Below are 13,037 nucleotides of genomic sequence, written 5' to 3' on the forward strand. Positions count from 1 at the left end.
TTTAACTTGCTTTATTTCTAAAATACACTTTTAACATACTTTAAACTTATGGCTGTTTTAACAACATTTCATTTCAAGGACAAGAAAATAAAAAATAAAAACATTATTTACATGGTCTTGATATTTACAGGTGATATGAAAGATGCATGGCACGGCATGGCTCCACTGCTGCTGGACTGATGCAACCAACCAATCCCACTGTTAATTGTACTGTAAAGTGTCCTCGTCATTTCGAGATTGTCTTTGAACAACAACAACACAAGCATTGCTGTCTTCCGTTTTGTCCATTCATTGTTATTTGATAGTTTTATAGCAGCCATCTCGGCTAGTAGTCCTGATGAGGGGTGTGCGTCAAACTGTGCCGTCGCAAGTCACAGTTGCGCCGAAACACCTTTCCGCAGCGGTCACAGCTGTAGGGCTTGATGTCTGTATGGGTAAGAAGGTGAGTTTTCAGGTTACTTCTTTGATTAAAGGTTCTTCCGCATGTGGGGCATTTGTGAGGAGATTCCTGTTTAGATTTAAAGCAAGCAAAGGATTATTCCCTTTAATTGTATAATAGGCTACTTGTGTCATCTTTTTCAGTCATGTTTTTTTATTTCACTGTGATGCCAATTACTGCGAAGAATTATCAATTAGTGTGAAATAGACGCTTACATTTTACATAAGCCTCATGATTAACTTGCTGACCTGGATCAAGTTTTGGTAATTGGCCAACTATAGGTTGTGAAAACTTAATTCATGTCCCCAATGCATTTAGTATAGGCCTATACACGATGCATATAGGGAAATTATGATTTTCATAGACTCTCTCAATTCACACGGTTTACATAAATATTGTACAACACTATTAATATCATTCATAATGTTGATACCTTACCTGCATATGTAGGGTTTTATGGACGGCTAGAGTTCGAGATTGACAGAATCCCTTCCCACATTCTTGACATTTGAATGGCTTTTCCTTGGAGTGGATGTATCTGTAAAACAGGGTGACACATAATCACATTTCTGCTTGTGTAACGATTTGTATAGCCGTTACAAGCACCAGAAGTTAAGGAGAAGGCTTCGTGGTGCATAAAAGTACTTTAGCGCCCTCATGGAGAAGACTCTGGGAACAGGTTCTCCAGTAGAAATGAAAAGGAATAATAATAAAACAATGAATTGTAATTGCTTCTTTCAAAAAAATATTTTGAATTGGGGAATGTTACTCGTGATGAATACAGGTTGGAAATAATCTGTTGATGACTTCATCTGATTGCAGTGAGTCAGTGACGCTCAACAGAATCGCTGGCCTGTATAATGAATAACAGATTATGATTCTTACCTATGGTCTCTGAGATGATCTTGTCTTCTAAAGGCCTTGTGGCAAATGTCACAGGTATAAGGCCGCTCGTCTGTGTGTGTCCTCTCGTGGATGAGAAGGTTGTAGGACTTGGTGAAATGCCTGCCACAGAACTTGCAAATAAATTCCTTTTTAGTCTTGGACGGAAGCCTCCCTCGGGTGGGTTTTCTGTCCGGGGACAGCTTGCTCAGCTCAGAGATCGTGCCCCCAAGCCCCGCTGTCAACTTAGCAAGATCTTTTGGTGGGTCCTCCTGAGTGGCAGCGATGGCAAGGTTAGCAAAGTCAAACCTCGGCCTGTCCTTGTGGTGCAGTGCGGGCAGAACGTGCGCAAGGGCACCTTGTTTAGCCGGGTGGAAGAGGTGTGCTGCAGCTGCGAACGGTAACGCAGGGAAGGGGAATCTGGGGTCCACCAGACCCTGGGCAGCCATTTCAGTTATTGTGGACCTCAGTCCTTGCATGTGCGGATACCCCAGTGTCCAGTGGTTCATGTGCATGGTCTGCAATGCACTGAGGCCATACAATCCCTGGAGCTGGTCGACGGCAGCGGGGAAAGTGTTGACAGTCTGCAGGAAGGAGTAGTTGGTGAGCTGGAGGGACGGGTGCAGAGGGATCGGCGCGGGCAGGGCTTTGCTTCCCATGGTGGCGAAGGTCGTCACAGCAGCTCAGGCCTTAGCAGAGGACACGGTGAGGACCCTGTTCGGGAAAAAAAACACAGATAAGCACTGGGCAAAATAAAAAAAATAAAAAAATAAAAACACATATAGAATCCACACAGTAAAATCCTGAGTGTTATTTCTATTTATACTCTCTCAGAGTTACGAATGGATACATTAACACTAAGGATTTCACTGTGCAGTCAAGTCACGTCAAATGTTATTATAGTCCAACAATATCACAAAACAGGTCCCAAAAGGGCTGTACAGACATCATAACAAAACACAAATAAGCGGCTGCGATAAAAAATGTTTCTTAGCTTTATTCTAATTTCTGAAGATCAATCGTGCAAAATACTGCGGGAGATGCAATTTAGAGTGCAAAGGCTAATGAGCAATTGAAATAAAATGTATTTTAAAACGTCTGGCATAGCGCCGGTCATGCAAATCATGACCAGCATGTGTCACATTCACCTGTCCAATTAAATAGGCATTTAGAAAATAATTGGTGCCGTTGACACTATTACACATTGTAAAACAACAGAATTGTATGTGGCGAATTCAAAGCCAGAATATTTGTAAATTTGAAATCTTGCCAGGAGTGAACAAACGTGTTATTCCTCCACGCGTGTGACTCAGAATAAAACAGACCACAAAAATGTTAGCTTTTAACCACATGAATCACAATTACCTTTATCTTTATTGTAAATACACACGTATTAGGTCTAGTCTTATTGATGGGGTTAGCCTATTTCACAATATGGACATGAGAAGACAACAGGCCTAGGCTACTTTAAGCTTTCCCCCATGTATGGCACGTTGCCCGTCAACACGATAACAGGCCTATATGGCGAACGACTTCCAGTAGTTCTGCAGTCCTACAGTATGTCATTAAACACGTTTAATAAAGCACTGTGATCACAATGATCATAATAAAGCACTTTGATCACAATGCTCACAATGAATGAGAGGCAAACATTGAATATGTGTGTGTGATGTGAGAATGTCTTGTGGATTGGCTGGCAACAGGCAGCAATACACCCATTCATATTATGTTTTGAAGTTATTGCGCTTTGTCAGTTATCCAAAATAAGCGTCTTGTTTTTGTTGAAATATTGTAGCATAGGCATGTCAGGCATTAGGAAATTATTATGCTATTTAGTTTTATGCGTATACATAGAAGCCTAGCCCATATAGGTTCTGTAGTGTATTTTTGTAACGGTGCTCCGATAAGAGAACGCAAAGACATTTGGTGAGTTATTTTTGTTAAGTTGCTACATTTTATATGCTTACCAGATTTCTGTATTATTTTCTCGATCGATTGATACTTTGCTCTCGCCTTTACAGACTAGACTGAGGTTTACATGTAGCCCAAATTCGCACAGGTGCAATTTATATAAGTCAGCCGAGCTGATGCTATTTGAGAGAAAAAGACAACAGCTAATTCTATTTTCCTTTCAATAACCTTTGGACTTATTTTTCGCTTTGCGGTATGGCGAGTGCATGCACTGCCTCTGGTGCACGTTCCCACAATATTTATCCATTTATTTTTTACAACAAGCCTAATTCATTTAACATATCTAAACATAATTATGAGTTTTTACGAAAGCGATCGCTTTCATCAGAACTCGTAATTGTGTGTAGAAATGTAAAACCAGGGCCACTGCCGAGTTCAACAACGCAAGCCCGCCGTATGGACAGTTGTTAGACCGACGACCCATGCGAAACAAAATCTTACCCCCAATAAATAGCTGCCAAAGGTCACTCGCTCGCACCGAGTCCTGCAGACAGTGTATATCAGTAATCCACAGTGACTTGAAGCGACGAGCTCCAATGCAGCCTCTGTAAGAGTTTTCCAAGTTCGTCCATGAAACTTTCACGCATTCATGCGGAGACGACTCTGATACGTTGGACTCTGGCGATGCACGGCTACAAAGATGAGAAAAGTTCTGCGCGAAGAGATGAAGAAGACGTGTGCGCTCGGCTCGCTGTGGAGTTGCAGCCCACGGCAGCGTGTGTCTGTCCCGAGTGGGGCTGGAGTGAAGTGTGCGTAATGAGCACAGGTCCGAGCACTTTTCAGGGCTCCGGGCTCAGCCCGCCCTCCGACACGCCTTCTCCCCGTGATTAACTCCAATGTTCTTCTCTGTTTATTTGTGTTTGGATAGCAACTACGGCTCTTAGACCAACGGTTCTCAAACTTTTAAATTTCAAGGTCTCCCCTTAACTCTGACAGTGTGCAAATGGAACCAAATGGACCCGTTAGGGTCCATTTGGTTCCATTTGTACACTGTCAGAGTTACAGACTTGTAAGGGTCCATTTAGACCCCCCCCCAAAGGAAACCCAGAGAGTCCCTGGAATCCACTTTGAGACTCACTGCTCTAGACCAGAGAACGGTGTTCGGCTCAACCTGCTTCACTGACACTTTTCATGGTCTCTCCTTAACGGGTCCATTTGGTTGCATTTGTATACTGTCAGTTACAGACTTGTAAGGGTCAATTTAGAACACCCTCCTCAACCTCAAGGAACCCTGAGAGTCACTGGACCCCACTTTGAGAACCACTGCTATATTATAGCCTACCTTTTTGTTGGGGAGACATCACTTGGAAGCAAAGAGAAACGCGGCGAAAGGGAAAGAGAGAGAGAGAGAGAGAGAGACATGATCAATTTTGCAATCCACGCTTTTTGCAACGTGCTTTTGGACACTTGAGTAGCTTACAAGACTTTAAAACCAAAGCCTATTGCGTAAATGGAGGGCACATGTAAGAGCCACCACATTAAGTCGTTTTATTTCATTGCGGTAAGAGTAAAAATCCTGAGGTCTGAGCCAGAGAAAAACATCCTCAAATCATCAGCATGGTGAAGAAATGCACAGTAAACAGCTAACAATGTTTTAAGATTTTGGAGATTGGCTTAACTTTCTCACAGTACAGTAGGCTATCTTAAGACACACTTTGTAAATCAACATTTAAACGTAATACATTAAATAATTATTATATAATTGAAAGTTTTATTTTTTTCATATAGCAAGGCTATATAATATATATAAGGCTGGCTATTAACTTAAGTTGTATTACCTTTATTTTATTTTATTTTACGAGTGACCTTAACCCCCACTCTTATATCACGATGAATAGGTATATTTTGGTGGGAGTGTTTTTATTACTTTTTTTTTTGGAAGAAACAAATATAAAATAATAATAACAACAGCAACTACAACAATAATAATTATAAAAAGTTTAATGTTACCGAATGGTGCAATATTTTTTTAATGATATCTCTTTATAATTTCTCAATACCCTTGCAGTCGCAATCAATTAGAATTCGCCAGTTCAGTTCTATGAGTCAGTTTTTGTTTCAGCACATTCAATAGTCATACACACTTCTCACATTTTGTCCCGCAGAACAAATGTTTCCATAAATAAATGAGTCAGAATAGATTAATTAAGATGTACAATTCATAGGCAATCCTATGGAAACACGATGTAGGGTATAGGCCTACAATTTTGTAATTTTCTATTGATAAATTAATTAATGAGTTTATTTGATAACAATTGTGATGAAAAATATAGAGTATATTTAAAAGTAGGAAAAGTCTATTGTAATATATACTACTTGAGAATTGTCAAAGTACAAAGGCGAAGGCGTGCTTTGCTTAGCTGTGACAATATATTGCATTATATGAGGCCTTTTTTATAACCATTTTTCAGCAATAATATAATGCACTCTAAAGCGATCGAAGGACATTTTCTGACTTATGATCGAATGTGTAACATATGTATTTTAATGTGACCTTAAATAGGACAGACAGGAGTGGCATTTCTCCAATCTGCAGTGGTTCACCCTCAGCCTCGGGAGAGCTATTGCTGACTGCAGGTCTGCAGCGCCGCTTATTGGGACATTAGCGAAACGACAGGTTTGAGAGACGCATGGTTAAAAAAAACTGTTCTAAAGTCATTCTTTGCAGTTTGCCGCTCCAGATTAATCAACATTTATTGAACGGATTGTGTCTTTTTATATTTTCTTGACACGCTAATCTCAAAATATGCATTACAATAATAAAAACTAGCTATTAGGCCTACTGCTGCGGTGAATATATCAATTTCTTTAAATCCAATGCAATATTGACACATTTTGGTTCAGGCTATTTGTCTGAATATTTGTATGAAACAAATGTATTTTGTCTACTTGACACGCTGCAACAGCACATATGCTAGAATCTCATCACTTCATAAGAGCATTGGAGTTTCTGTCCTCAAGCATTCGTCAAGCAAGTAGGCCAAGTTAAATTAGACAAGATAGTTAATAATCAAATGGGTGCAAAGGGCAAGATGTCTATTCTTTTCGGTCAGATAATTTTAGCAGCACTAGGGGAAATTACCAGCTTACTTCTAAAACCTATACGATTATTTTTCGTTTTGCTATCTATTATAGGCTATTGAATGCGCCTTAATCTTGAGAGAACATGAATATAAAAGAAAAATGCTTTATGGTTTCCGTTGTGGCTAACAAGTAGTAGTAGTAGTAGTAGTAGAAGATAAAATACACATATCCAGAGACAGATTAAAATAAACGCAACCCCAACAACTTTGCATTTAAAATATCAATTGGATGTTATAGGCTACACAGCAAAATCATCAGTGTTAAATATTTAATAGCCTATCTAAACTTCACCCTGAGAAAACCCTGTAAATGTTTAATCAGACATCGTATGCATAAGCTAAATCTCAGCAGCTACAGTATACAACCGATGGCCCACAATAGTAGGCCTAACACCCACAGTATATAGGCATATCTTTTCTGGAAAATGAATAGCCTTTTTGACTCATTTAAATGGACCTATGCTATGTGGAAACCATGATCAAGAATTAAGAGAAGGGGAAAAGAGAACTATCAATTTCCTGTGGTAGGCTACCAGCTCAAGAGGCTAGACAGAGTTTGAATGCTACTGTGCAACATACCCTGCCACCTCCCCCCCAAGCTATAGGGTATGGTGGTGGTTATGATGATGGCACAGACACAGGGAAAGTCCAAGTGGTGTTTGACATCTAGATCATGGGTCTCCTTTCAGCTCTGTATATTAAGTATTTAGTTAGTGTCAGAGCCCGGGGTTAATGTTGTGCCCCTGCCTGCCCTATGATCCCCTTCCAGGCCAGCCGCCATTATTCTGTGATAATATGACTCCCAGAGAGTATCAATGTTGCAGCTCAGTGCAGCTGCCAAGTCTGTAATGGCCGACACCCTTCTCTCAATAACACTGAGTGACAGTAAAGAAGCAGCGATATTATACAAACAGGGATTTTTAAAATGGGCCTTTAAAGCTGTAATAGTTTTGGACCAAAGCTTGAAATACAAAACTCGACCCCCAATTTGTCACAGCAGTAGGCCTAATATGTTCAGAATGTTTCCTGAATAAAGTTTGTCTTTCAAAATATAAATGCTTTGCAAGACATAATGTTACAAGTAGGCTATTTATTCTCCAATTGTTTCACGAGATAGCAAAGCCATAAGCTTTAATGTGTGTTGAAATTATTCTATTTTGTTCTGCCTTTATTCTGTATGTTTCCAATGAAAGAACACCATCACCAGTTCATATTATGCTTCACAGAAGGCTTGTTGTGTAAAGTGACTTAATCCACGTCTGTTAACATAAGGGTTTTCAAAGGCCAAGTAAAAGCCATGGCACTTTAGTTTGATCAACAGTACACAAATTCCTTGAAGAAACAATATGTAGGCCTACATTCAAGACAATTCTAATGCATGATATACAGGATGTTCAATATTTTGTCATGATCAAATCTATGTAAACCAGCTACTACTGAGTCAAATCACCCCTCTGAAATAGGCTACTCACATTTACAGTCTTCGGTAGACTACAATGCTGGTGTTGGGAGTCTTTGGAGTTGTCTCTGTCTCTGTTTCTTTCTGTGTGTACTATGCACTATGCAGTCTGTCATACAGGATGTCAGGACCACGAGTGCAGGGGGAGGTAAGCCCCTCACCTACCCATATAGTGGTTTCGAAGCCCCCACATCCTCACCTTCTACATTCATCCTGTCCCAGCAACAGCTATGAGGATGGGTGTTGTTTACCTCAAACAGACCCATGTCATATTTTCCTTCACCCTGTAGTCTCAGCTTTTTATGTTTCTAGAAATTTGCTAGTATCTACTCAGGGAAGAACATTAACTCAGTGATATCCTGCAGTGCATATTTTGGCAATATATGTTTTCAATCATTTCAGTAGGCTACATCTGCTATTCTAATTAAAATGATTACAAATTCAACAGATAAGAGCAAATTATACAAAAATATTCATAATTATGAGGGGAATCAGGGGATTCAACTGCTGTCAAGTAATGTAATGTAGCATATTCTATGTAGCTATTTGCAATAAATGCATTCATTCGTTCATTTTAGTAATTTGGTAGCTTTCTGTTTATCAGCTGTTTTGTTGTGGGCCTACTACCCAAGACAAGCATGACCTATTATTAACCTACCTAAAAACGGCGTTTTACTGAAATAATTCCCAGTAGGCCTACACTGTCCTGCTCTTCCTTCTGTATAGTAGGCTAGTGATATAATGGGACCCTTTTAAAAAAGGGTTTACGGTGATCACACAAGAGTGGGTGGAGGATATGCGCTTTGAAATCGGAAGGCATCAGTGCGTCAGCCTAAAAGTAAACGAACGTTAATTGAGGCTTGACATCACAAAACTCTGATGAAGTGCGTGATCTGAAAATGTCATGACAACAACAGGCCTACTTAACACGATACATCTCCGTCCTTGAGTCTGATGATCAGCAGTGAAGTGGGAACCTCGTTGATAAACTTAGTTTTTTTGGTCATTGACATGATCGACGTTCGACAAAATCCAAACTTGACCTGTTGCTACCTCTGTGTCATCTAACTCTATGGCGTCATCATGTATCCCTTTCCTTTGTTGAGCAGGATTGCCCCCTATCGGTATAACAATGCAATAGCCTCTGAAATGCCATCTGCAGCATTCTTGTTAATTGTTAAATTAAAACCCACATTAGGCCTGCTTCAAATTACTATCGCCGGTTGCAGAATTGGATTGCATTCAATTTGAAAATATACAGCATTCCATTTGAATGGTAAATAAACAACAGTAAATTCATGCCGTTTTACAATAGCCTGTCCTATGTGTGAGCATGCGCGCGCGCGCGCACAAACACACACGCACGCACGCACGCACGCGCGCACGCGCGCGCGCGCACGCGCACACACACACACACACACACACACACACACACACACACACACACACACACACACACACACACACACACACACACACACACACACACACACACACACTCATTCTGTATGGTATGGTAACAGGTTATGACATGGCCTCTGTGGGTAGCTACTTTTCTGATCTTTGATCAGAGTGGTCTGCCATGCACTTTCATGTACTCAACTTGTATCACTGTTTCTGTCCTCTCCACATGATGTATCTTTGAAATGTATGTATGGTCTTTCAAATCCATATGAAAAGATCAGACACAAGGAATTGAAGCCTATATTAGATACCCACAGTGCATTCGTGCGTGCGTGCGTGCATGTGCGCGGGACTGTGCGTGGGACTGTGTGTGTGTGTGTGTGTGTGTGTGTGTGTGTGTGTGTGTGTGTGTGTGTGTGTGTGTGTGTGTGTGTGTGTGTGTGTGTGTGTGTACAGTATGTCTATGCCTATGAGAACAGTGGGTGGGAGGTGGGTGAGTGGGTCGGGTATATACAGTACATTCCTCTGGTCCCATGCGTGATCTCTTCTCCATCTGCTGTCCATTGCCACTCTCTTCACTGTTCTCCTTCCATCTGTTTAACAGGGCTCGGCACCTTTGCGTGACCAAACGCCTCGCTCCCTGCAACGTCATCCACTTCACCAGAGAGGCATAAAGAGGAATACCGCCATGATATCGTGCTCCTTCAGCCAATAAAACCCACAGTTAATGTTGCTCAAGCCCAGCATCAAATCCCATTTGTCAGCAAATAGCTTCCTCCCGTTGTCTCCACTGTCCAGGCACTTCTGTGGTTTCCTGTCCCACTAACATGCCCTCTGTAGTCATATTTTGTCTTCTCTGATGGCAGTCAGTGAGATGGCAGAATGGAGAGGTAGAGAAGATGAGGGGGATCTTTATTCAATATCAATATGCATCAGCTTGCAGGCCCTCTGACCATTGCTACCTTAAAGTTTCAATGAGCTTATGGGAATGGCATGAATGCTTACTTTTGTATCAGAAACTTACATAAATGATGGTCTCAAACATCATCCTCTGTCTGTTCTGCCAATCATGGTGGGTCTTACCTGGTCCGTGTTCAGCTCAAACTGTGTAACTGAGAGATGTGTGAACTCGGGCCTTCAGAGGTTACTTTGCAAGAAGAGGAGTAGCAAACAACACAGATAAGGCCTACTGCCCAATTCATAAGAGAAGTAGAGAGAGGAGACGAGGGAGAGCAAAAGAGAGAGAGAGAGAGAGAGAGAGAGAGAGAGAGAGAGAGAGAGAGAGAGAGAGAGAGAGAGAGAGAGAGAGAGAAGGGGTCTCTGTGTATAAAAAGCCAGCAGGTGAGCTGAGGGAAGTGAACAGAATCCTGCATGCCCCGGGCTCCGTTTCCTCCAGTGCTAAAATATAGGCAGAGAGGGCCATATCAAACTGTCTCCAGCATGTGCAACCCTCCCCCCATAAAGTCCCTGCATTTTTTGCATTGTAATGTGGCCATCATGAAAAAGGTATTTTCTCTGACTGTGGTGGGAAGGGAGGGTCTTAATGGCTCGGCAGTGACAGAAGTGACCTGCTTTCCACTGGGGGGCATTCTCCAGATTCTGCTGCTCTGTCGTCTGTGAGGACTGTAGTGTTTAATGGCAACTCACAGTCCTCCTGAGGTGGTGCAGGCTTTCATCAGATCACAGCCTTCTCTTCACATAATCACGGCTGCCTCATCTTTCTTCTCACTGAGTGAGGTCCGATTGGCACTTCAGTCCACTGGCAGATCAAGGTCGCAACCCGCCAAGAACGACTAGGGGAAGCCTTCTGTTAGAACTACTGTTTCTGTAGTCGTTTCGGATACATGCTTAATCGTAGGGAAACCAGTCATCCATCAAGGTCCCAGGTGTCATTGCACCGCCTGCAGAATCTCTGTCTCTGTTCAGTGGGTGCAGGTCCTCTTCTTCAGTGAATCTTCTAGCTCACTGGCTCCTGCTCAATTGTTGACGGATAGTAAAACTCGGCCTGTCAGGCACCTGTTTCCCAGCCACGCTCAAGTGTTGTTAATAGGCTGACGAGAGACACAAACAAAATACACAGGGGGGATAAATCAGTACAGGCACAGAGCGTCCCAGCAACTCTGTCAGAAGTGACGTTTTTAAAAGGGTCCAGTGACTGCCGCCTCAGGCCGTTGCAAGATTTGGCTCCCTTTTGTCCTGTCTGGTATACCTGTAGTGAGATGGAGGGATTACATTTAGGACAGCTTAGAACGATAGAGGGGTGGAAGAACAGAAACACATGAAGAGATGGTGGGATGGAAGGATGGAGAAACAGAAATGGAAGAGTGGAATTTTTCTACAATAGCGGTGGATACATGAAGAGATAGGTTGATGGAAAGGGATGGTGTGAGGAATGGAGATCATGAGGAAGGAATGGCCATGGAGAACCATTTGTCCTGCTTACTAGGCATGTTGGAGAATAATGACCCCTTATTGAAAGTTTCCTCTGATATTGTTGGATGAAAAATGAACAATGAAACAGACCCAGACTTTTTCCCACATCAACAGCATCAACAGTAACATTCATTCTGCGTGATTTCATATAATTTCTTTATTCCCCCGGCTTTCTTTCTCTCTCTCTTTGTGATGTGCCAGATGTATGCGCCGCACAAAGAGAGACAGGAAATGGCTTTCTACTTAAAAAAAAAAAGGAGCAAACCCTGACACCGTTGCAAGAAGGACCTGTGGCGGTGAAGGACCAGCGGGATAGGCATAGCGGAATTCAGTTTTTGCAGAACAATTTTCATCTGAATATGTCATAATGTATTGATATCATTTAAATAACAATCATTGCAAGTTTGCGCTTTGCTGTTGTACTGAAACCCTTCAGTGAGTCATAATGCTATCATAGAAAACTGAAACGTTTCCCTTCAGATGCTAAAAATATCCATGTGTGGCTGGAATCCAACCTTGTTGCTCCTCTCCCTCTCATTTTCCTCCCACTGTTTGAACTGAAATAACATTTATGAATGGACTCTTGTGTTATTGATAGCACTCTGCTCCATAGTGGTTTGAATTAATAGCTTGAATGCCTGAATAGCTGCATTTAATGTGCGGACACACTCGCATGCATTTTTGTGGATACAAACACACTCATATTATGTGCATTGCGTGTATATATATGGACACACACACACACACACACACACACACACACACACACACACACACACACACACACACACACACACACACACACACACACACACACACACACACACACACACACACACACACACACACACACACACACACACACACACACACACACACACACACACACACACACACACACACACACTGTGTTAAGTGTAATATGCACAGGTGCAGTCTTTGGGGACATTTCTTTTGCTCTCTCATCAGTCACTCGTAATCACTTCCCTTCCAGCCCAGTAAATTGACGTCTTTTACTGAAGCATTTATAGAGATGCATGTTCACAACTTGCAGCCAGGGGAAAAAAATCTGACCACCACTAGGAATACGTAATAAGCTTCTGAATACATTATTTACAGTCAACTCGCAGACAGGAAATATTGTTTTATAAACGTCTACTTAGTTTCTGAAATGTATTTGTGCTTTTAATAGGGTTTTAAGCTGTTTACGACATACGGGTGAGAGTGAAGTTATTGGTCAGGAGGGGGGCTCTTGGGCGGCTGTGGATATTGGCAGGTTGTAAGGCTCCACCAAACGTGGTCCTGGGGAGGTCCCAATGACCTGTTTTACACCAACACTGGCGCTTTGTCGTAAAACCAGGGGGAA

General features: G+C 41.9%; 1 protein-coding gene across 2 annotated transcripts; it reads right to left on the reverse strand.

Annotated features, from left to right (window-relative positions):
• Positions 1–4,038, reverse strand: osr2 (odd-skipped related transciption factor 2). 2 transcript variants are annotated; one of them, XM_084052703.1, is made up of 4 exons: positions 3,734–4,038; positions 1,325–2,035; positions 878–977; positions 1–426 (listed from the first exon to the last, which is right to left on the reverse strand). In XM_084052703.1, exons 2-4 carry the CDS (start codon positions 1,978–1,980, stop codon positions 352–354), a joined length of 831 nt encoding a protein of 276 aa, XP_083908829.1. In that variant the 5' UTR covers positions 1,981–2,035; positions 3,734–4,038; the 3' UTR covers positions 1–351. The 2 variants fall into 2 exon arrangements, with proteins under 2 accessions (XP_083908829.1, XP_083908828.1); XM_084052702.1 differs by having other exon boundaries at positions 1–508.
• Between the last annotated feature and the right edge of the window lie 8,999 nt (positions 4,039–13,037).

Source organism: Gymnoscopelus microlampas (genome assembly GCF_963454915.1).
Source record: "Gymnoscopelus microlampas genome assembly, chromosome: 3".
NCBI classification, from domain to species: domain Eukaryota; kingdom Metazoa; phylum Chordata; class Actinopteri; order Myctophiformes; family Myctophidae; genus Gymnoscopelus; species Gymnoscopelus microlampas.

What these genes read in the sequence shown, in the direction of transcription:
- osr2 (XM_084052702.1), bottom strand. Translation starts at nt 1,980, where the DNA reads ATGGGAAGCAAAGCCCTGCCCGCGCCGATCCCTCTGCACCCGTCCCTC. An exon ending in GATCATCTCAGAGACCATAG is followed by an intron (nt 978 to 1,324) that starts GTAAGAATCATA and finishes CCTGTTTTACAG; the next exon opens with ATACATCCACTCCAAGGAAA. An exon ending in ATAAAACCCTACATATGCAG is followed by an intron (nt 509 to 877) that starts GTAAGGTATCAA and finishes AAATCTAAACAG; the next exon opens with GAATCTCCTCACAAATGCCC.